This window comes from Zeus faber (assembly GCF_960531495.2).
Source record: "Zeus faber genome assembly, chromosome: 17".
Classification (NCBI taxonomy): Eukaryota; Metazoa; Chordata; class Actinopteri; order Zeiformes; family Zeidae; genus Zeus; species Zeus faber.
Window position 1 is genome coordinate 26,573,779 of NC_137204.1, and position 25,479 is coordinate 26,599,257.

At 43.1% G+C, this 25,479-nt stretch overlaps 1 protein-coding gene across 4 annotated transcripts in view; it reads right to left on the bottom strand.

Moving 5' to 3' along the window:
• Positions 1 to 25,479, bottom strand: part of vav2 (vav 2 guanine nucleotide exchange factor) — a gene marked incomplete at its 5' end in the record, with an annotated part of 226,110 nt that overhangs the window by 23,761 nt on the left and 176,870 nt on the right. For 2 of the 4 annotated variants that reach the window (XM_080018153.1, XM_080018156.1), the window contains 7 exons: positions 993 to 1,088; positions 3,267 to 3,366; positions 15,009 to 15,109; positions 15,622 to 15,690; positions 17,115 to 17,213; positions 18,578 to 18,592; positions 19,209 to 19,314. In XM_080018153.1, the coding sequence (XP_079874279.1) occupies positions 993 to 1,088; positions 3,267 to 3,366; positions 15,009 to 15,109; positions 15,622 to 15,690; positions 17,115 to 17,213; positions 18,578 to 18,592; positions 19,209 to 19,314 (586 nt within the window). The remainder of the gene's footprint in view (positions 1 to 992; positions 1,089 to 3,266; positions 3,367 to 15,008; positions 15,110 to 15,621; positions 15,691 to 17,114; positions 17,214 to 18,577; positions 18,593 to 19,208; positions 19,315 to 25,479) is intronic. The other 2 variants (XM_080018154.1, XM_080018155.1) reach the window with 1 other exon arrangement.

The following is a 25,479-nucleotide window of genomic DNA, read 5'->3' on the forward strand; positions in this document are numbered from 1 at the left end:
CGCGCTAGAGCCGAGAAACCATCACCTCCTCACAATCACACTCATCCATGGTTGAGGTGAATACACAATTAATCCATTAACAGCATCAGGTTTCAAATTTATAACAATGAGCAGTGAGCGGGAAAGGAAAGAATGGAGACCAGAGGAGAGATGGTTCTACGGTTTGTGGTTTACTTCTCAGGTCGGACTATGTTTTGGTGTCTTTATTTGGTCTGTATTTGGGGAAAATTAAAGGTGTAGGACGCACCGGAACATCTCTTTTTGAGCTGCAAACTGAAATATATGACTGTTCTCTCATCCAGTGTTTCCAAAACCCTTTGTCTGCCAATTAAATAATCCTGCGGCACTAAACCACCACCCAGTTAATCACTTAAAACAGCACAAACCCATAGAACCGTGCTTATCATTACGACCTAGTTATAGATAGTGATGCACGACTCGCAAACGATTCGTTCGAATTCAACCCTTTTAAATGACTCGGGAGTCTGGAGTCACTGCGGCAAAATAGTGAATCTGACTCACAAACTGAAAATAAGTACTGAGGACTAAATTAAAGTACAAGTTAAAACAACTTATTTCAAATGTATACACTATAATATTTAACACGTCAATCCAGGTGATGATATTACCGCTTCTTTAAAAATTTTATCAAATAGTACATCCGTATGTCTCAGAAACACCACCTACTGGTGGATATGGCTTAAAGCATGCAAGGGCAATGCCGATGTAGATTTGTGCTTTTTGAGGCTCTATACGTCACTAATTTTAAAACAGCAAAGAAGGCTGGTCCAATCCCCACCCAGGATCAACCGAGTGAAACCCCTGCCATGTTCAAGCAATTCCCTGGTACCCGCCTAGAGAGCAGCTGGTCCAGGGGAATGGAAACACTCCTGTCCACTGGCTTGGGAGCCTTGTCAGGCCTTGTACCACCACCTTTCTTCAGATACACAGGTTCTGAAGAAAGGTGCAGGAGGACCATGGAGTGCACTTACTTTCAACAGCAGGTGGTACTTGAGGACCCTCTGCATGGGTACCACCAGAAGGTCCTGCAGCTTGAACTTTCCCTCCTGGACCTTCATGGTGCATTCCTGTGACACAAACACCAAACAAAACACAAGCAACAGTGTGACTCACATGTGCTCTGAATTGGGCAATAATCAGAGACTGTAGATAAAAAAAATTGGACGTTCAGGTCTGTGGCACCAAGTGAGACCACGCCCATCGGAAGACGTGAACTTGGCCATCAGAACCCTCACGCCTTGAAAGGACATCATTCACTTTGTATTTCTAGTGAGAAGATTCCCCCTTTTCCCACTGACTTCCACTCGGTTCGGAGGTTTTCCTGAAGCAACGTCTAATGGCCAAATGCCAAACGGCAGTTTTAAGGACTTCCTCATTGGCTGCGACACTTGGCCGCTCTCGTCGCTGTTTGGTAATAATCCGTTTACTCTCGCGGCAACACAGTCGTTCCTTCATCGTTTAGGGTCTTCAGTGCGGCATTTGATCCGTCCCCTCCAGAAATTCATGCGGGATTCCACGGACAATAGTTAAGAGACGAGGGACACAAACCTCTAGTTCTTTGGACCATTTTCAACGGCACGATTACCATTTATGCTGATGGGGAAGAATTCCTCGGAATAGCGGATGGAGTTATAACAGGGCGGAGGAGCCAAGGAGAAGGCCAAAGGAGTGTAAGCCGTAGAATGCAAGACAAGACATGCGAGACAAGACGCCCTTTCATTGTCCTCGGTGTCACCCGATAACACACCCACTTACAATCCTCGGATTGAGAGGAACTTCCCTTGTTCCCCAGTGCTTCCACGTCCCTGCAGTGACGGGAACAGCTCTAATCCTCTATGAATACAAAAAGCCATGTTCTGTGTAACTCGACAGCGAGAAGCCATTTTACCCGGTTACAAAGCCGCCTCTATTCGGAGCCAATCTTTGTGGGTTTTATTTATTTATTTATTTTTGCTTCCCAGGCGGTAATCACCTCCATTTTGTCAATAACCAAACACCCAACACATCCAATTTCAGCCATTCCTCTCACCATGCTAAAAGCTCATCTCCCTTAATCCCCTCCATTATGGAACAGTGTTAACCTTCTCGCCCGATCGGTCTAGGTTGGCGGTGCTGAGAATTACACGGGGGTGGGGGTTGGCGGCATTTGAGAATAGTAATAGTAGAGTGAGGTCCAGCAGGGGACACCGCACGCTCCAAAACCAAATCTCCAAAACTACTTGGGGAAAATAAAGTAAATTATTTCGAAACTTTCCTCTCATTACCGCAGCTCTGTCCTCCCCGGCTGGACTGTGACCGTTATGCCCCCGGAGATTCCCTCAGGAGTATACTACAACTTCCCATGATGCTCCCTGGGGTCCCGTAGGGCTTTGGCCGCATCTAAATTATAAATACGTTGGGAACAGCATCTTTTGTGAGAAAAAAAACAAAATGAGCACAAGTTCATTTGTGCTGCCCTTCCCTGTCTCTTCCCTCATTTGAAACGTTTGAATAGAACTAGGGTATGGATTTAGTCGCAAAGGCATACAGACGCCATTTGGGCGGGGCCATCAGCGCCGCGTCATCACGGTGGTTGGAAAAACCTAAATGCTCCAACCTGCTGGGAAACAATAAAACAGCTTGATTGCCATATTCTCTGATGCGATGAAGCAGAATACAGACGTTTCCGTCCTGAGATACTGAAAAAATGTGCGCGCACATCTGCAGCCGTCGACTCCTCCTGAAGCCCCGACGATGACCCCGTTGCGGAATAAACCTGCAAGAAATGCCTCCATGCGCAAGTCATTGGACAATGCTGCGATAGTAATATTTATTTTATTTGCGGCTGTGCGTAACAGGTGGTCTCGTCCGACACCGCCTGAAAACGATCCAAATCAGGCACCGCAGTCGGGGGATTCGGATTTTTGGATGAATTTCCAACAAATGGGACCGTGACTAAGTGCTTTCAATCTCGTTCCATTTGCATGTTTTAGGAGCATTGTTCGGCAGTCAGTGGGTGACGGTGACAAAAAGCACAACTGGTCATTCACAACAGCAAATTGGCTTTGGAAAGCAACAGGATGTTTTGTTGTAAATTGGTCCAAAAACCTACCCAACTGCCAAACCCTTGACAATAATCGCTATAGCATAATTGTACTTGACATAAATTCTTCTTTCACAATGCAAACGTGACCGGCGCATACATTTGTGCATACATGTGTAATACCAGTGTTGATTTTCCATAAATGTTGGGAGGGAGGCATTACCTCTACTTTCATCTTGACGTCCTCCCGCGTCGCTATGAGCTCGTCCAGTGTCTTTTGGGCGTTCTCCATGTGGCTGCAGTACTGGCCGTAAATCAGCAACCTGGAAAGGAGGAGACACAACCCGACACCCCTGACACGTCACGGCCTCATCGTCATATCAGACGTGTCACATCACATCGCCCCCCTGGTGGCTTCCGCAGCAAACGGAGCCTCTCTGTTGACGATATAAACAACATGGGTAATTGCAGAGAAATGCTGGACTGTCAAATTATACCCATTTCATTTCTGAGCAGTTAATTATATCCAATACTAAAAGGACCACTACGGCCGCACCACACATCACGCCAACATCACAGCCCCCACCGAGCTCCCAGCGGTGAAATATGAAATTATCCGTTAGCAAGATTTAACATATGCATCGCTGTTGTCAAGAGGAAAACCTTGTACGTCCAGCTGTGACGGGGGGGGGGGGGGTTCTGTGTTTGCAGAGCAAGCACTAAAACGACTCCTTCGAGGTTAAGAGGATTTCTAATCCTCTTGGCCTTATTAACACCGCATAATTAAAAATAATAACTTAGAAAAATAGGGCGGGTGCCAACGCAGTGGGAAAAAAAAAGCTTATTCGGAAATATGACTCAATTATATAAAATGCGGTGAAACTCAATGCCACTGCTAACTCAGAATTGAATGCTCGCAATGCCTCTGGGTGCAGTCACTAAGAGCAGTTATGAATTCTACTAATACTAAAAACGTATAAAACAGAACTAATATCACTACTTAAAAGGTCCAACTGTTAGTTAGCCATTTCGCAAATTTGGGGTGATGGGGCACGTGATGCATGTGTTATGATTAGGGCATATATATACGAGTACCATGAATTAGTAATAAATGGACCCTAATCCCCGGGCGGCGATTTGAGGCAAGGCATCCCTCTCAGAAATAACCCGTAATCACAGCGCAATAATGAAAGATGATGATTTCTATCGACGTCCCTTTGAAGCGTTCCTCTTATCTCGGTGAGAAAAGACCAAAATAAATCTCTTAATTTAGACCGGGGGAGGATATGAAGCCTGTGTTCATTAGATTACACAATGGGACTTGGGCTGACACGGATCGGCGGGTTCAAATCTGGAAGTAGTTCAAAGTCATCCCGTCTGGAGGATGTGGCACACATTTCCTCTCGCTGCACTCGACTCGCTGACTCAAAGTAGGGCACTGGCACCGCTGGCACTGCCAAAAGCCCTCCGGTGCTGCTGGCACTCCGGCGCTCTTCATCTGCATTTTGAGCGGCGCAGAAACCTGGCACCTCCGAAGTCTAATCCTGCCGCCGACAGATCTGCGATGAGACAAGAGCGGCGCCGCAAAGAGACGGGTGATACTGCGCCCCCGACATCAAATGAGCGGCGGTGCGGCCACAGGAAAAGAGCGAAGGTTTCAATCAATCTTCTCCAAACTTAAAACGGATCCAGCTGACACCATGCAGAGATTTAAGCTTAAGCCCTTCTGTTGAATTTTGAAATCATGCCTATTATGATAATAAGTAAAAACACACATGATCCATGTCTCTTTCTTCCAGAGACAAGGACATAAAAAGCGCTGACCTTTATTCATTCCTGCGTGAAACTTGACATATTGCATTTGAATCCCTCAAGGAAGGTTAACGTTCCCCATCCTCCATAACTACAGCACGTTTGTTTGATTTGCTGAGCGGATCGGGTCATCAGCAAGCAGTGTTCAAGCCCATACAGGAGGAGGGCCTGAACCTCAGGGACCTCCGAACCTTCAGGTCATCGAAAACTGAACCTCACGGTACTCAGGAACCTTCAGGTCCTCGGAAACTGAACCTCACAGTACTCAGGAACCTTCAGGTCCTCCGAACCTTCAGGACCTCGGAAACTGAACCTCATGGTCCTCCGAACCTTCAGGTCCTCCGAACCTTCAGGTCATCGGAAACCGAACCTCACGGTCCTCGGAACCTTCAGGTCCTCGGAAACTGAACCTCACAGTACTCAGGAACCTTCAGGTCCTCCGAACCTTCAGGACCTCGGAAACTGAACCTCATGGTCCTCCGAACCTTCAGGTCCTCCGAACCTTCAGGTCATCGGAAACCGAACCTCACGGTCCTCGGAACCTTCAGGTCCTCGGAAACTGAACCTTCAGGTCCTCGGCAACAGAACCTCACGGTCCTCCAAACCTTCAGGTATTCAGAAACTGAACCATCAGGTCCTTGAAAGCTGAAACACATGGTCCTCAGAAATCTGAACCCCCACTACCCTCAGAACTTCACTCTCCTCAGCATCCTGTACCTCACAGTCCTCAGAACCTCATGGTCCTCAGAACCGCAATGTCGTCAGTACATTGAAACAGCCCCATTGAAACCTATGGCCCTCAGAAAATGAACCTCACAATGCTCAGAATGTCACAGTCCTCAAAAACCTGGACCCCAAGGTCCAACCACCCCTCAACTCAGCTTGAACTTGAGGGCTTCCCTGTCTGCAGGTTCTCTGATTAGGGAACGCTTCACAGTCCTCAGAACCTCATAGTCCGCAGAACATCCCTCTCATCAGAACCTCATAGTCCTCAGAACGTCCCACGTCAGAACCGTCACAACCCTCGAAAACCTGAACCTTACGCCGCCCCCAACTCTCCAGGCTGGAGGTTATCTGATTAGGGACCGCTCCAACCTCCTCTGAACTTGAACCTCACAGTCCTCAGAACCTCCTGGTCCTCAGAAAATCACAGTCCTCAGAAACCTGAACCTTATGCCCCCCTGCCTCCAGCTTCCCAGGCTGGAGGTTCTCCGATTAGGGAGCGGCTCTTCACTCTGGGAGACAGCTCCCCTCTCGCTCCCCCTCGTCTCCAATTAACTCTGGAAGGACAAAGTGATGGAGATTAATGGCCGTCGCACCCAGTTATCTGACGGCGGCCATATTGTGCTGCATACTGAGGCTTGTCCGGGCCCCGCCCTCATAACGAGTGTCAGCAGAACATAATTAGACATGAAGGTCTTCTTTTATGATTCAATTCCACGGACAGAAGAACCCAATCAAGTGGAGGAGTGGTGGAGACGCTACACAGGGGGGAGTTTTTATTTATTGGTGAAAATGCTTTCGCCGAAAAAAAATGTTGAAACGCCACAAAAAGCCAAATTCCAGAGCACAATATTTTAAACATCATTGTGTTAAATGAGAGATTGGATACATAAGCTAACTATTGGATGGACCAATGGATAAAGAAATAATCGGATTTATTCAAAATTAATGTATTCTATTTATTGATTCGAAATCAAAAGTTGCCACTGCCTAAATCCTAAACCCCCAGTTTGTCAAATAACCATGGAAAACTTATTGGATATTAAGGATTGATCCAATATCCGGTCAAAATAGAATATTCAGAATATTTCCAGTAAAACACATGAAAAATATTAGTGTTTTAAAGGTGACTTTATTTGCAAAATGTTCAATTTGGTGCTGATACCGATACCGATACTGACCGTGTGTCTCAATGGGTCCTTTATGAATAAAGCAAAGTGAATAAAGGTCAGAAGTTTGCTCCGAACGCTCCCCCTTTTCCACGTCATCTATGAATGCCAGGTCTTTAACGGCTCATTTTTTTTTGTTTTGCACGCTCATTTAAATTCATTCATGCGTTGGGAGACTATAAACAGAATGTTCCCGCGGGTGCCAGGGATAAATTATGTATCACTTTAGAGCCATTTGCCAGCACTAATAGAATGGGAATGAGGGAGAAGCGAGAGCGCTTGAAACCGAGCGACGGGGCGAGCCAGAGCTCAGCTGGACAGGGTTAGAGAGAGGGCATCCTTTTATTTTGGACGCACACACACAGAAATAAATACACACATACAGTATATGTTTGTGTGTGAGTGTCTGTGTGTTTGTGTATGTGTGTGTGTGTGTGTGTGTGTGTGTGTGTGTATTTCAGAGTGTGTGTGTTAAGAGTTCAATGTGCCATTGTAAGCCTGGAGCAACGCAGCCAGGACTCCGACGCCCGAGGGCCAAACCTTGGGAAGCCCTGAAGCTCCACCACTCAAAGCCACGTCCGGCTACGAGGCCAACATCATAATATTGACGGGCGGGGCACAAGAGGTCCGCACGTACAGTACCAGCCACTCAGAGATGCCGCCACCCCAAGCCGGCCCCCAGACAGATATACCCATTCATTCCATTTAGATGAGCACGGACAGGTCAGCAATTCTAGGCGGCCGCATCTTCATAAACCATAGATATACACTGTATATAACTGTATATATCCATCTATATATATATATATATATATATACAGTATATAAGCGAATAAGCTAATATAAGCTACCCCTGCGATGCTTTGACACGGGCCTTGTAAGGGAAGGGTTTGTTCCTCCTTTGTTCCTGCTCTGGTTTACACCCAGGCTCTGGCTTTTGTTCCGCTGCCTCAGGAACAAACGTGGCGGAACAAAAGAGGATAATAATAACGCTGATACTGACACACATAATGACATACTGTACACGGACCCTGCAGCAGGCCGACCGCCGTGGCCCCGTCACCGGTAATTAGCCCCGTTGACACTGAAGACCCCCCCCCTTTCCCCGACACCCAGGGCTGGACTCCCTGGCGAGGAGGCGGAGAAGGGAGAGGCGAGGGAAGGTCCCGCCAACTTTGAGAGTTAAACAAGAGGAAGTTCACCAACAACCTCTAATATCTGCATATATTATATTTTAAAACCATTCCATTCCGTACATATTGAGTTAATTTTTGCAGATTTCTCTTCTTTATTTGGCTGTTTGACTTTCTCTGGACATTTGGCAATTCTTGTTTTTTTTTTGTTTTTTTTCTCCTTTCAGCTTTTTAAGCCAGTTGTCTTTACAGCAACGCACCATTCGGTACCACAACAAATCCCTCCGATATGAAAAGGTACTTAAACAGAATTCGCTTCTGATTCTAGGTGTCTCCGTGGGTTGAAGGGTGGGCTTTCCGCAGCTTGACAGAATTTGCCGGAGTGGGTTGGACTCCCTGTTTATGCCCTTTTACGATGCCCCCACTTCTCTCATTAGCAGGACGCTGCCGTGCATGTTACTTCACAGAAAATACAATTTCGAATAACTGCTCCCCGAGTCTTCACCACCCCCCCCCCCCCTCCCGTGAAAGAAACATCCCGGCAAAGCAGAAGCGACAGTCTGCGAGGCCGGATAACATTCTGCGACGCGTGGCCACTCGTCCACTCGACACCTCCAGGAAACAGCAAATTTGGAGGAGGATGCACAGGAAAAGACCTCCAATAAAACTCGGCGGGCGGCGGTCGCGGGGTCACCGCCGGCTCAGATTACATCCAGAAATGGGCCGGGGAGCGTTGCAAATGCGAGTGGATGACGGCGGCCAAAAGGAGCGCTTCAATTCGAAATCTTAGCCTGGGCCGCTCTCCCTGCTGACTCCACCGCGCTCTGGTGCCGCTGAGAGCCCAGGCGCAGTTGAGATAAAACCGTTGACATTTGCCACGTGGCATTTACTACAATGATAAGTGTGGAGAGAGGGAAAGGGCTTTTCATCCGCTCTTCTAAAGTGGCAGCAACGAGCGCATTGTTGCAAAGGTCGCGGGGACTTACAAGCTGAGGAAAGCAAATTAATTACAGCCCATCCTGGTCCAGGAAGCAGTGTTGCCAAACTCTTTGCAGATGGAAGTCGCTCGCACCGGCTCCAAAAGTCACTAGGAGCCGCCAGATCACGTCATGCGCTCGTTTGCATATTGATGACGCCACCGCGCAATTATTCGCATAAAGCTTAGTGGTTGTGTCAAGAGAGATCACCTTTAACCGTATAAAAGGTTGATAGAGAAACCTTTAGCCAAATAATTAAAAACTCAGTGCACGGATATCATATATTTGAAGCTGAAAATAACGGTGGCCCTGAGAGCTCTACGCACTGCAACCTAAGAAAAGGCATGCAAGTAAACAAAACACAAGCAAATGAAGAAAAAGTCTTCTCTGGAATATTACACTTAAATGGCTGAAATGAAATGAAAACCGTGGATTTATATAAAAAATCTTTAATTGCACATATTTATATTGTGTTGTATTGCAGATAAAGATCCGTGGTGGTTCACTTCCGTAATGGCGCGGCCACTTCCGTAAATGCTACGCACGTGTTGTCATATTGGTGAAAATATTTTCTTAATTTGCTTGTGTTATTTTTTTTTTTTAGAGGCAAAAACTGCTCTCCCTCGTAGTAGAGCTTTTTTAGCTACCCTAAAAGCAGCACTTGTGGTGGTAGCCGACGGGGGGGTTTGCCTTGAACGCACCACTACCTGCTTGGAGCGCTGGAGAGCGAGAGCACTCAGGGCGGGCGTTTGCACCAAGATGTGATCTGCGATCGGCTACGCGGCATTAGGAAATGGAGTAAATTACATACATCTACAATAAAAACAAACTGTTGTATTTGCTTTGTTTGGGGGCAAAGCTTTTGCTTTGTTTCTGCACCGAAACAGCGCCGCAGCTCCGATCAGGTTTTTCCCCCATTCATTTATTTATTAGAGGCCTGGTTTTTATTTGACAACCTGTTTATATTTGAGGAAGTATGGTACGGTGTGCATATTATTGATACTGACAAATTGAGGGTGAAATTGGACGAAGTAAAGAAAAGAAGGTGAAAAACAAGTAAAAATAATGTTCAGTGCTGATTTTCAATTAGCTTATTATGGACTATAAATCACCAGCAGCAACAACATTGTGTTTGTCAAAATACAGGACACATGTCTGTGGGCCAATTTTGCTGCTAAAAAGCCAATTTTCTTGACACCTGGGCCACTGACGTCACAGGAGGGCGTGGCCGTCAGTCACTTCCTTTCACAGCTATTTAGCAAGGCGAGGTACCGTGTTTAGGATTTATTATCCAGAAGTAAAGAGCATTTACACCAAAGAAAATCCAATTTTTACAAAATCAAGTCCCCCCCACCACTCCGCTCGGCAGCGCTGGGAGGTTGTTAGGTTCACGTTTGTCGTTTCATACGAGCAGGAAACCGGGAAATGAATCCAAATCCAAAATAATCATGTGACGTCACCTTCAAGCTCGTGGGCGGTGTCCGATCTTTAGGTGGGCGTGGCTAAGTGCGTTACAAAAAAGAGTCCAGCTGTAATTCGCAGTAAAAAACCCCCCCAAAAAATGGGAATGGAATTTGCGACATAATTTCCCCGCGCATCGGTTTCGCTGGGGACGCCGACCTGCACAAGTCGCTCTTTAAATGTGAATCCAATACCCCCACCCCCAACCCCCACCCCACCCCCACCCCTCATTATTGGAGGAACAGAAACGCCAATCACACAGAGAAAGCAAAGGCTCATCTGCAAATCAAATGAGTCACCTTCTCAAAACACGCCCTCGTCCGCCTTCAGATGAATGTCACCGGAAGATAATGTTCGGGCCTCGTCTCCCCCTCCGAGTGCGAAGGCTCCAGTGCGAACGGAAGGAGCGATATTTATTTACAAAGTTGGGAGGGGGCGAGATTTCCAGGATGGATGTCTTTTTTCAAGGCATTATGGGTACGTACAGCTACCGCGCAAGGGTTGCTGCCGTTCTTCCACTTTAAGCAGAGGAGCAGGAGCATGAAGGGCGCTAAGGGGCCAGCGTACCCGTGAGCAGCGCTCCGCTGTGCGTTCCCTTTACCTGTTCCTCCAAATTAAAAAAAACGTGTATTTTTGGGGATTTGGATTTAGGCTATTTTATTTTACTCCGTTTCTTATTGAACAAAGAAAAAGAAGCACTCCCCCCGATATTTTATCTCTTTTTCACTCTTTTTGGAACTAAAGGCATTCTGTTGGCATCCGACCCCGTGTAGGACGCGGCGTTGTGCCCCTCCTTACTTTGTGGGATTCGAGGAAGTCGTAACATACAAACTGTGGGAGTCCATGATGCCTTTCATGTGCTCGGTAAACTAGGACCCGGAAAACTATAAATAAGCCACAGAAAGTGGTCACGCGTCATTACGTCACTCCGTTGCCGTTGCCCCGCACGGCATCACGGTGAGTTATATCAATGACAAACCGTGATTTACAGCCAACAAGCAGACGGCAGCTTTTTGTAACTTGTTCTGCGTTTCACAGAACCAGGAAAATGTTAATACTGTACGTACCTAAAAAGACTAAACGACACCCTGTGTATTGCTGCCTGCAGCTATATTTATAATAATAATAATAATAATAATAATAATAATAATAATCATCATCATATTATAATAATAATAATAATAATAACAATATATAATAATAATAATAATAATAATAATAATAATAATAATAATAATAATAATAATAATAATAATAACAACAATAATAACATTATTATTATTATTATTATAAATATTATTATTATTATTATTATTGTTATTATTATTATTATAATAAATATTATTATAATCATATCTATACTGTATGTATATTTATACCACATCCAAAACCCCAGTCAGAGCCTTTTGTGTTTTATGTTTATCTGGTGCAGAGAGCACATTCTGTACATTCTGTATATATTATATTTCTTCTATTTCTTTCTTTTTTTTTTACAATTCAGATTCTGTTGCGTGTATTGGTTTAATTATTATTATTATTATTATTATTATTATTATTATTATTATTATTATTATTATTATTATTATTATCATCATCATTATTATTATAATTATTATTATCATTATATATATATATATATATATATATTTTTTTTTCCCCTCTGTTGTTTGTGCCCCGTTCAGTGTTTCCAGGCCTGGACCAGGACCTAGAATAGCGTGCGAGTTGAGATTTGCAAAGCAGCGCTCAATCGGATCAAAATGTTAGATCGTATAAACGGGATGAGAGGGACAGCAGTGTGTGTGTGTGTGTGTGTGTGTGTGTGTGTGTGTGTGTGTGTGTGTGTGTGTGTGTGTGTGTGTGTGTGTGTGTGTGTGTGGGGGGGGGGGGGGGGTCAGGGAAAGATAGAGAGCGAGAGATGCTTTTCTGTCTGTAGGAGAGTCGTTCCTGTCATGTGTTTGTATGACGTAGCTTGCTACACCAACAGAGGAGACTTCACAAAAGAAAAGAAAAAAGAAAAGAAAAGAGAAATAAACAAAAGAAAAGAAAAGAAAAGAAAAGAAAAGAAAAGAAAAGAAAAGAAAAGAAAAAAGAAAAGAAAAGAGAAATAAACAAAAGAAAAGAAAAGAAAAGAAAAGAAACAAACGTCTGTTTCGGAAAATAATGAGATGTTCAGTCCCGAGACAGAACCCTGTCTGCAGGTTCTGAGATAATATCATTTAATATAATTAAAGATAAATCATTTGTAAATGCATGTGCTACAGCAGCAGAAGTCAGACAGAACAATGCAAGTCAAAAAAGAGATAAAATAAATTATAATAAATTATAAATTATAAGAAAATATAAAAAAATGAAAAAACAACAGAACAGGGAGTCGCAGAATGTTAACTAGTGAAGGAGACAATTTCAAGGAAAATGTAAATAGTTCATAGTAACACAAAGTCTGGTCAATATTATGAATGGTAGTACTGGTGTACTGTATAGTATGTTGCTACAATAAAAAACACTCGATCGTTCTTTCTGTGACAAGGTTTGGTATTTCGGTATTTTCTCCCAGTGAGTGGAGTGTTTTCTGCACGACAGGCGACGGCAACCCTGACATTTCCATAACTGATATTGTCGCAGGAAAACATATTTAAATAGTGTAAATATGAAACACCACATGCAAGCTCGGTTGGTCGTGTCGTACACACGGAGAGACGAGCACAGCCACAGTTTCTCAATTCATAAATGAATAAAATAACATATCCCTATTTATTCTCCCCCTCTAATTTTGGTCATGTCTAAGTCATATGGTCTCCAGTTTCTGGTCTAATTTTGATTTATTTTGGTACAATATTGGCTCATTCCATTATTTTTGGGGGGCATTTTCAGACTAAATTAATTGATTAAAGCATCTGTTAGAGTTATAGTTTCTGTCTTTCTCTGCATCAGTGGTAATGCCCATGGTGCCCCACCATTGGGTAAAAGGTCAACAACTTTGATTAAAATGTGGTTAAACATGGTTTTACCAGATTTAAGCTAAATTATTACACAGCTCTGTGGGGCTCTGTTCACGTTGCCCGTTGCCCCACCCTGTCAGGAGGGTTAATTTGTGATAAACCCCGGCTTGCTGTACATTATACCTTATTTAAGCCTTTTCACAATGTTGTGGCTACAGCTGGCGAGAGGGAAGGTGTGCGATAACACCTGGCTGGCTGTACGTTATATCTTACTTAAGCCTTTTTACGATGTTGTGGTTACAGCTGGAGAGAGGGAAGTGGACTGGAGGAGGTTACTCGTGTTTCTAGTGTTAATCCCCAGGGGGAGACACAGAGATAATGCAGAGGAACAAGGAGAAGGGTCAAAGCCAGGCTGATACAGACCTGCCTTCCCTTTATCATGCCTGTTTGATATCAGACAACAGACAAATCCTGTGTAATGCCGGGAGTTTTAGGAAGCCACCGGGGACGGATATCTGGGTATCGACGAAACGGGGTGAGATACCGAGAGGGGCAGGATGGAGAAGGGTGGAGCTGATAGAGGCTACAGACAAACTGAGTCGACACAATCCTCCTATCTTTTTCCTAAGTGACATGACTTTGAGCGGATTTGCCCCGTCAGCGTTTTGCGCCCCCGCCCCAAAGCATCCTTTGTTTTTAATTGACTTATTCCTCGAACACTAATCCGGGCGATCCTCCCGTCTTATCCCGGATGCTGCATCTTGATGCGGCAGCATGCGTTAACCACCGCACAGGGAATACTGATTCATCCAAAAAGTATATCAAAACATTCACTAATTAACACAGCTGACACGCGGGTCTACACACATTAGTGAAATCAGTTAAATGAACAAATGCTTCTGTCCCCGCAGAAGTTAATGTTTTAACTCCACTTATATTTATATTTTTTGACAATTTGTGTCTGTATTTATAATTTCAGGCATTTTAAATTATGCTAATTTTAAAGACCTAATATTGTTTTAGCTATGTTATGTGCTTTATGTGTATTATATACCTATAGCTATTGTATGGCTGTTGCTGATTTGATTGATTGATTGATTGAATGATCACAATAATATAATAAATAATATAACAAGTAATATGAATATAATAAGTAATATTATGAGTAGTATATTGATAAATAAAAACTTAATGAATTAAATAACTAACTAATTAATTAATTAATAATATAATTATTGTTATTATTATTATAAATTATTCTATTGTTATTATGTATATATTTATGTTCATGTTTTCTTAATGATTAATATTTTAATAGCTTTTTTGTATTAAATTCCCTGAAAATTAGTTCAGTGGTTTGTTTTTAAACACGTGTTAGAAAGTAATGAAATGAAAACATGTGAAAAGACTGAACGATGTCGTACTGAATTTTGGTGTTGAATTGTGGACCGTTACACTGTTTCTCACCATTTTTGTGGTCTGTCTATTTTTTGGACACTATATAAACACCAGGTAGGAAACAGAGTTTGGGATAAAATGTTGTGCGTGCCTCCTTCTGTTGTATATTTTTTATCATTTAACTATCTATTAGTACCTTTCTATTCATCATTATTTATTTTATTAATAATACATATCATTTTTATCATTATTTTATTATGTATCATTACTTTTTAAATAATCATTATTTATTTGATTTATATATATATATATATAAAATTATATGTATTATTATTATTATTTATTGTTTTTACCTCTCCTTGAAGTCCAGGAAGATCTTGCCCAGTCCGTTTCCTCCGGTCACCATGTTGAGGTCGATGGCTCTGAGCAGCGCCAGGTGAACCTTGATCACATCCTGACGGGACGTCACACACTAGGTTACACATCCACCCTTCATTGTATACATCTAGTTATTCATACGTCCTTGATCCTAAACCCCATCCATCCCTCCGTCCCTCCGTCCCTCCGTCCCTCCGTCCCTTCATTGTATACATCTGGTTATTCATATGTCCTTGATCCAAAACCCCATCCCTCCATCCCTCCATCCCTCCGTCCCTCCATCCATAAATCACCCCAGGTGTCCAAACGTCCATCCCCACCTCCACCCACGTCAGTCATCCCTGCGTCCCTCTCCCAACGGGAGGGAGATTTATTATTTTTTCGTGTAGACCTGCCACAATTCAAAGAGGGAACATGCAATATATACCACGACACCCCCCCCCCACCCCACCCCACCACCCCATCCCACCAACCCCTACACCCACCCCACCCTACCACGCCATCCCACCAACCCCTACACCCACCCCACCCTACCACCCCTTCCCACCAACCCCCACACCCACCCCGCCCCTGGGCGAGGGTACTCACCTCAAGGTTGACAAAGATGGCTTCCATTTCCTGCGGACTGAAGACCTGCTTCAGGGGGATCATGTAGTTCTGTACGGGGGGAAAGGCGCAGGGGGGTGATTATTATAGTTCTCTCCGTCCGTCCGTCCGTCGGTCAGTTAGCATCTTAGCGTATTAAAAAGCCTTCTTGTGCTTCTGTAAAGGGCTGCCTGTTTTCCTGCCCGTCACATTCATGACGCTAACGATTACAAATGTGTGGACTAAAAGGCCACGGAGACACGTCGGGCTTTATTAAGCCCAACTCAATTAAGCCAAACGAGCCCTGTGATCACACAAAGGTTCAACAGATCCCTGCTCATCTGATGAACACAGTCAGGGGAGCAGCTGAGGCACATGGATGGATGGATGGATGGATGGGTGGATGGAGGTAGTGATGGATGGAGGGATAGATGGGTGGATGGATGGATGGATCAATGGATGGATGGATGGGTGGATGGATGGATGGATGGATCAATGGATGGATGGATGGGTGGATGGATAGATGGATCAATGGATGGATGGATGGATGGGTGGATGGGTGGATGGGTGGATGGGTGGATGGTTGGATGGAGGGATGGATGAATGGATGGTTGGCTGGGTGGATGGACAACTGAATGGATAGAACAGATACCATAATAATAAAGGAATTACAATTATGAAAAAATGACAATATAAACAAACCCTAAAATAACTAAAAGGGAAATATTTGTTAATATACAAAAATAAACCAATTAAACCTAAATAATAACTTATTGTTGCGCGCATGTGTGTGTGTGTGTGTGTGTGTGTATCTACACGTAGAGCCCCAGGGAGCAGCGTTCCTTTGTGCAGCCGTGCCAATAATAACCTTATTGATCAGATCCTCTGACATTTGTGCTGCTCTGCATGAAACTGCCGACAGCTGACATTCACACACACTGCTGGGGGTGTGCGTCTGTGTGTGTGTGTGTGTGTGTGTGTGTGTGTGTGTGTGTGTGTGTGTGTGTGTGTGTGTGCGCGTGTGTGTGTGTGTGTGTGTGCGTGTGTGTGTGTGTGTGTGAGAGAGAGAGAGAGAGAGAGAGAAAGAGACATAGAAAGATCATAAATCTAAAAAGGGAAATTATAGAAAGAATATGAGAAATAATAATGAAAAACTGTAAGAAATCATCATCATCATCATCATTATCATTATTATTATTTTTAATATTATATCAATGTGAAGCACTTTCAGTTGTGTATGAAAGGTGCTATAAATAAAAAGGTTATTATTATTATTATTATTATTAATAATATTATTATTATTTAAATTAATCACAATATTAAGATAACAAAAATCCCAGATGGAGGATATCTCGTCTCATATAGGGATATGGATACTATATGGATATACCACCCGGCCATGTGCACCATAGCTTTCCTCTTAGATTTGATGTGGCTCTGCATGCATGGTGTGGGTCTCTGGGTGGAAGGTACTGAAGCGTCTCCAGGACTCTCACCTTCTCAATGTCCTCCAGTGTCTTGCAGTACTTGGCCTCCGTCTCCTGGATCTCCACCAAGCAGCAGTTCCTCTTGTCATCTTCCGTCATCCCCATTTTCTTTGGAGGAGACGAGGGCAGCGTTAGTGTTTATGCCGTGGTTTGAGGATAACGGACTGTATTGATACAAACGCACTGACCATCACATCTGAATAAATGAATAAATGAATGAATGGGAAAATGGTCTGAAGTACTGTAAGTAACATGCCATGCCATGCTGATGGGAATTAGATAATAGCTAAACACTACTACTACTCCTACAATACCACACTGGGAACAGTGGCTCAAGTTCTAAGTAAAAAAAAAAAAAATATATATATATATATATATTATAAACATAAATAATAACAATAATAATAATAATAATAATAATAATAATAATAATAATAATAATAAAAGTAATAATAATAATGATAATAAATTTATATCTGCAGGCAGTACACAGGGTCCAGTTTAGTTTAGTGTTAGTGTTGGGTGCGTTTTACAGTTTCCGGGTTCTCTAAAATGGAGCAATTTTCCGAGTTTACTTGAACGCAGCATGCGCCGCCCCCCCCCCCCGGGCCGGACCATTAATAATAAGAATAATGATAATAATAACAAGCATATAAATGATAATAATAATAATAACAATAATAATAATAATAATAATAATAATAATAATAATAATAATATATTTCCTACTTAAACCTGACTTATTTGTTGACACTTGGACGTTGCATTCTGCCCCACCCCTGAGAAGCAGAACTCCGAGCCCCGATATGACACAGTATGAACATTTCAATTACATAAAGTTCTTAATTACACAAGGACACGGCAATTAGCGGTAGCCTTGATTAGCCCTGACAATCTGCTTGTGTGTAAAGCGAGCAGCGGTTGACACGTGTAGGGCATCGTGTGATGTCCATGTCCCGTGTGTGTGTGTCTGTGTGTGTGTGTGTGTGTGTGTGTGTGTGTGTGTGTGTGTGTGTGTGTGTGTGTGTGTGTGTGTGTGTGTGTGTGTGCGTGTGTGTGTGTGTGTTTCCAACATCTGGGAAGTCAGGCCACTTCCACAGTTGTTCTCCTAAGTCATGCAAGCTGCCGTATGGCTGAGGGAGGGAGGGATGGAGAGAGAGGTTGAGCGGGGGGTGGGGGCGGGGTGGAAGGAGGGAGGAAGGAAGGAGGGAAGGAGGGAAGGAAAGGGAGAGAGCGAGAGAAGGAGGAAGAGGCAGAGGGAGGGGGGAGAGTGGAGGGAGTGCTTGAGGGAGGGAGGGAGGGGGAGGGAGAGAGGGGAGAAGGAAGAAAGGAAGGAAGGAAGGAAGGAAGGAAGGAGAGAGAGGGAGGGATGAGGGAGGGAGGTTGGGAGAGAGCTAATGCAGATCCTTTCTTTGGGGTGGGGGGGTGGGGTGAGGCAGGTGAGTCAGGAGGAGCATTGCAGCATGACTTACCTGCATGTATCTGATCTGCAGCGTGGGGGAGGAGGTCAAGTTCATTTATTATTATTATTATTATTATTATTATTATTATTATTATTATTATTATTATCATTATTATTATTATTATTATCATCATTATTATTTTTATTATTATTATCATTATTATTATTATTATTATCGTTATTAATATTATTAATTTAACACCGTAACCCAAATCTGTTATCGTAATTTCTCTGGTGATGTTGTTACACTTTGTAGTTGTGTTCCTTTGTAAACACCTGAACCCAGCACACTCACTAACTCATTCATAAAAACAGACTCGAGTCAATGCGATGGAAAACTGAGTATTCCCTGCACGCCGCCCGCCGCCCGACTGACTGTGCTCCGCTGTAGATATACAAAATAATAAAACAAACTGGATGTAGTGCGGCAATTCCAGGAGGTAGTCTTAAATAAAAGTGTGATATCACTGCTTTATTTATAACAACAGTTGAACACAAACAGGAGGAACCGTGCGTGTGCGAAACGCGAGTTTCCTGTTCCCAGAAAGTAGATTTCAAGGTTATTTAGGGGTGAGACAGCGGCCCCCTTCGGACCACGCTGTCCTTTGGAAAGTGAGACAGAAAGCTGGCGGGTGGCTCACCATGGGCTGTCGCACCTCCACCTTGATGATGTCCTCGTAGATGTCGTCGCCATCGTCCTCGCATGGCACGCAGTCGTAGATGTCGTCCTCGCCGAGGTCGTGCTCGCTGGGAGGGGCAGACGGACGGAAGGAGGGAGGCGGCTTGAAACGATGGACGGACACTGCACGGGGTGACTCTATCCACCTGTCTGTCTCCCTGTCTACCTGTCTATCCATCTGTCGGACTGTCTGCCCTTCTGTCTGTCTATCCATCCACCGATCAACTTACCTCCCTCCACGACTGCCTACCCCTCCATCCATCCATACTGTACCTACCTACCTACCTACCTACCTACCTACTCACCTACCTACCCATACATCTATCCATACCTAGTTACCCATCCATCCATACTGTACCTACCTACTCACCTACCTACCTACCTACCTACCCATCCATATCCATACCTACCTACCCATCCATCCATCCATACGGTACCTACCTACCTACCTACTCACCTATCTACCTACCTACCCATTCATCCATCCATCCATACTGTACCTACCTACCTACTCACCTACATACCTACCCACATGTCCATCCATCCATACCTACCTACCTACCCATCCATTCATCCATACCTACCTACCTACCCATCCATTCATCCATACCTACCTACCTACCCATCCATTCATCCATACCTACCTACCTGCCTACCTACCTACCTACCTACCTACCCATCCATCCATCCATACTGTACCTACCTACCTACTGACCTACATACCTACCCACATGTCCATCCATCTATACCTACCTACCCATCCATCCATACTGTACCTACCTACCCATCCATCCATACTGTACCTACCTACCTACCTACTCACCTACCTACCTACCCATCCATTCCTCCATACCTACCTACCTACCTACCTACCTACCTACCTACCTACCTACCTACCTACCTACCTACCCATCCATTCATCCATACCTACCTACCTACCTACCCTAACCTTCCTTCCTTTGCTCACAGTGCTTAAAGAGCCCTGCCAGTGAGCCCTAACAGTCCAGCTTCTTCCTGTTATCCCAGAAAACAAAACATTGATTCCTCGTCCCTCACGGAGCGCTCGTCCTCTCTAACGTGTTGCTGTAGCTTTAGCGCCATCCAGCATCATGACCTTTAATTGGCAATTATCTATCTATAGCACATGGGGGGTTCCTCCTCACCCTCTGGGGTCTCGCTCCGTCCTCCCCCGCTTTGCTAAAAAGCAATTAATACGTAGACATGGCTCGCAGCCGCTGATGATGGCTCAGCAGGGATGGCCATTAGCTCGCAAACTAAATCAAATTTGTTAATTAACACGGGTGAATTAGGTATAAAATTACAATGGTAAAAAAAAATTGTAATAAAAAAATGAGCGTCGGTCAGAATAACTGAGTTGCCAAGTTGCCACAACCTCAAAATGTTATTATGGCCTAACATGCATAAAGTTTTGTCATTTTAGCTTCCAGTGCTATGCTGAGCTTCTCTGTATAAAATTATGTTCTTTGATAAAAATATTGAGTCAAACGCAACAAGCTATTATATCAAAATCAATAAGGAAACATCCAAATTACTCATTTAATTGGTCCGAGTTGCCACGACCTCAAAATATAATTGTGTTTTCAGATTAACATAGTTTTGGCTGACCTTGCTGAGAATGATGTTGTTTTTTGGTACCTTGGTACACAACGCACTCATAAAAAAACCCCACCCAGATTACTTCCCACAATTAGGTACAACATTAAGATAAAAAAAACAACATAAGACATCCAAAATATAACAGTTGCTGAGTTGCCACAACCTAAAAATGCTAAATGCTTAATTAGTTCATAGTATTATAGCAGATAATTAAATATACCTTATAGTCTACCTAACCATAGGTAACACATATTTTATATTCTTTGTTTTTATATATTATATACTGTATCTGGCTATTTCTCTTCCTTTATATTTGTCTCTATTTAGTTAATTGTATTTTATTTGTATTATTATTCTTGAGACGATTCAGCTTTTTTAGGCAAATTGTCTGACTCTGATTCTGACACTTGGCTTTGTAGGCAGAACATACACCATCCTAAAATATATATATTAAAAAGATATAAAACATATATACTGTATATAAAAGAAAAAAATATGAATAAAAACCATATGTATATAGTATCAAAATAAATTATATATATATATATATATATATATATATGCTGTATACACACACATAATATATATAAATATGAAAATATTCTCTGTGTGAATCAGGAATAGAAAATAAAATACTAAAAAAGGCGGAGCAGAGCACTGGCCTCCATCTAATATTCAGCATTGTCCCTGCGCTGGTGTTTGAAGTTTTAATTGAGGTGGCATGGTTCATGCTCCTCTTCCCTTATTAAGGAGAGCGAGGGATGGAGAATGGAGGATGAAGGACGAAGGACCGGGGCTGAATGCTGACAAGGCTCCCCGGGCGTGGGAGGAGGACCAGAAAGGAAGGAACGAGCAGACGTGTGAACTGAAAGGGGGGAGGGAGGGGAAGGGAAATCTGTGGAGGTGAAGATGCTGGAGGCTCTACCGCTCTATCCCTCCGTCGGAACGGAGGAGATCAGAGCGGGAGATGTTTGTGCATCGGACAGAGGGATTATCCTCGGAGAAGAGGAGGAGGAAGAGGAGTAGCGGGGAGAGGAGGAAAAGTTGAGGATGAGGATGAGGAGGAGAAAGAAGGAAGCGGAGGAGGAGGAGGAGCAGGAGGAGGAGGAGAAGAAAGAGGAGGAAGAGGAGAAGCAGGAAGAGGAGGAAAAGTTGAGGATGAGGATGAGGAGGAGAAAAAAGAAGGAAGCGGAGGAGGAGGAGGAGCAGGAGCAGGAGGGTGAGGAGGAGCAGGAGGAGGAGAAGAAAGAGGAGGAAGAGGAGAAGCAGGAAGAGGAGGAAAAGTTGAGGATGAGGATGAGGAGAAAGAAGGAAGCGGAGGAGGAGGAGGAGCAGGAGGAGGAGGAGAAGAAAGAGGAGGAAGAGGAGAAGCAGGAAGAGGAGGAAAAGTTGAGGATGAGGATGAGGAGGAGAAAAAAGAAGGAAGCGGAGGAGGAGGAGGAGCAGGAGGAGGAGGAGAAGAAAGAGGAGGAAGAGGAGAAGCAGGAAGAGGAGGAAAAGTTGAGGATGAGGATGAGGAGGAGAAAGAAGGAAGCGGAGGAGGAGGAGGAGCAGGAGGAGGAGGAGAAGAAAGAGGAGGAAGAGGAGAAGCAGGAAGAGGAGGAAAAGTTGAGGATGAGGATGAGGAGGAGAAAAAAGAAGGAAGCGGAGGAGGAGGAGGAGCAGGAGGAGGAGGAGAAGAAAGAGGAGGAAGAGGAGAAGCAGGAAGAGGAGGAAAAGTTGAGGATGAGGATGAGGAGGAGAAAGAAGGAAGCGGAGGAGGAGGAGGAGCAGGAGGAGGAGGAGAAGAAAGAGGAGGAAGAGGAGAAGCAGGCAGAGGAGGAAAAGTTGAGGTTAGGGTTAGGGTTAGGGTTAGGGGAGGAGGAGGAGGAGGAGGAGGAGGAGGAGGAGGAGGAGTGGGGGTTGTGACACCATGTCCTTAAAACATCTTGTTTTTTGACGCTTCAAATGTTTTTGGGGGATTATTTTTTTTTGGGGGGGGGATTATTTTGGTATTCAGTGAGGCCTGTGATGTCAGGGGCTGCACAACGTGAAGCGGATTTGTTGAAATGCACCATTGATAATTGGATTAAATTAAATTTCATATCATTTGAGTATAATTTAAATTGAATTTAATGTAATTGGATTAAATTATATTTGAATAGTAATTTAATATAATTTCTATTGAATTAAATGGAATTAGATTACATTATATTTGAATAGTAATTTAATATAATTTAAATTGAATTAAATGTAATTAGATTACATTAATGTCATTTAATTTGGAGTGAACTGCATTGACCTGAATTGCATTGAATCAAGCTTTAAGAATGTGATTTGAACTGCACTGAATTGATTTGAATTGAACTGAATTGAGCTTCCATCTGTTTTCCATCTGATTTTTCTCCATCCCAGGGCCGTGCGGATTTATTAACCACGACCAGGTTCCTCAGCGACCGTGGTCGTTGCCTCACTGGATCAAATTTAAATATTGTGAAAAAACAAACAAAAAAAAACAAAACACCCTATTGTTCCTCTGACGTGACATCTCGATTATCATTTATTATCCTGAGCTAATCAACCTTCCAGGAATAAATACCAATAAAGCCACCTGCGTGGGGTCATCAGCCTCGAAACAGAAGCCAGAGCGGGTGGAGTCCTAGGTGGGGTTTGTTATTTCCCGCCCATCGACCTTTCCACGCTGGGAAACGGAGCGAGAAAAAAAAATACTTCAACCAAGACCAGACCACGCTCCACCCGCCCCCGCTTGACATTTCACTGCATATATGTATGAAAGTATGTATATGTATGTGACGAATAAACCCCTTGAATCTTGAATCTTCACACTCCATCCGCCCCGGGACACGGCCATTGCAGCCGGCCGGGACAGGGGCATTTTGCGGCCGCGGGAAGGGACCCAGGACCCCGGCTTTCACCACATTAATTGATTTAAAGGGCCATACCGCTGTAGAATTGATGCATACTTTTCATTATAACCAGTATTATTATTATTGTCATTATTATTATTATTATTTTTTTTGTTTTTGTTGCTAATACTGTCGTTTCGGGTTTTGGAAAGTTCTGAAACGTTTTTCTCCCTGACACCAACAGTAGATTTAGACACATTTTACATTTAGCTTTCTCAGAATCGTACTCTGAATTTCATATTCCCCAAAGGTATTGTATATTGATCATTCTAAAGTAAGCTCCAAACAGGGTTTTGAAAATGAACCCCCCCCCCCCCCCCGAGTAACAATTCAGCAAGTACATGGTTCACAGTACATACATAATATACCTATAATGATCATTGATCCTGTGCATAGAATCACATTTTGTATTTTTATGTATTTGTATATTTCTGCTCTGTATTTTTGTCTTTTACTGAATATTTGGCTTTTTTTTTTGTATTTATGTATTTATGTTTTTATGTCTGTAGTTATTTATTTATTATTCTTTATTTATTATTTGTTATTTATTTTATTGTATTTATTTATTTTCTCAGACTGTGAAACTTTCTCATCCTACTTGGCGGAAAAACATGATTCTGAAAAAAAAGTGAGCTCACAGGGGGCCGCGGCTTCCAGGCGCCATCTTGACAGCGTGAGACCTTCCGACGTGACCGTGTAGATATGTGCAAAGAGTCGCGTCCTGACCTCCACCCGGCCTGATGGAAACCACTCGGATCTGAAGAATCTACAACCTGAGCAGCGCTACGTCCGCATCGCTAAAGTGGAGCAAGACTAGTTTGCTTGGTATAGTGTTAACATCACAACAACTGCTAAATATCATGTTTATCTTTATTTTAATTTATTTTATATATATATACACACATACATAAGTTACAATAATAAAAAAAAGAATAAATATAAAAAAAATATTTTATATATATATACACACGTATATATATATATATATATATATAAAATATTTTTTTTATATTTATTCTTTTTTTTATTATTGTTACTTTGAGGTTTATTTTTATTGTTTATCATTAGGTTTATTGCATATTGCATATTACCGCTGTTACTGTTATTGTTTATTTGTAGGTTTATTGTTATTGTTTATCATTAGGTTTATTGCATATTGCATATTATGACTTTTTATTATGAAATTGTTTATTTTTAGGTTAGGTTTTATTTTGCTTGTTTCTTGTTGTGAGGTTCATTTTTTGTACTGTTTACTGTTCATTTTTGGGATTTATTGAATAGATTTACATTTTTCCATCGTCTAGAAAATCATTTTTCCATTACATTTTATTATTATTATTAAATATTTCCATTAAGCCTATTGCACATTTTTATTTTCTCTTTTCATTCTTATGACTTTATTATTATTGCATTTCTCGATGTGGGCTGCTGTGACCTGTGTAAATATAAGTACACGATGACGGGTCGCCCTGCTGACACTGTACATGCGGCTGTTAATCCAGCCGATCAGAAAACAAAGAAGCGAAACATCCGGAGTAAGACGGGTTCGGTCGCCGTGGACAACGAGGGTCTGCGTAGCGACGGCAACACGATGTAGCGTGATGTTTTTTAGCTCGGGTGATGGAGACGAGAGCGAGGGAGGATCCCTCACGGCTGCGGGACGGACTCCTCCGCTGAACAAACAGTCTAGTCTCCCTTGGGGGGGAAAAA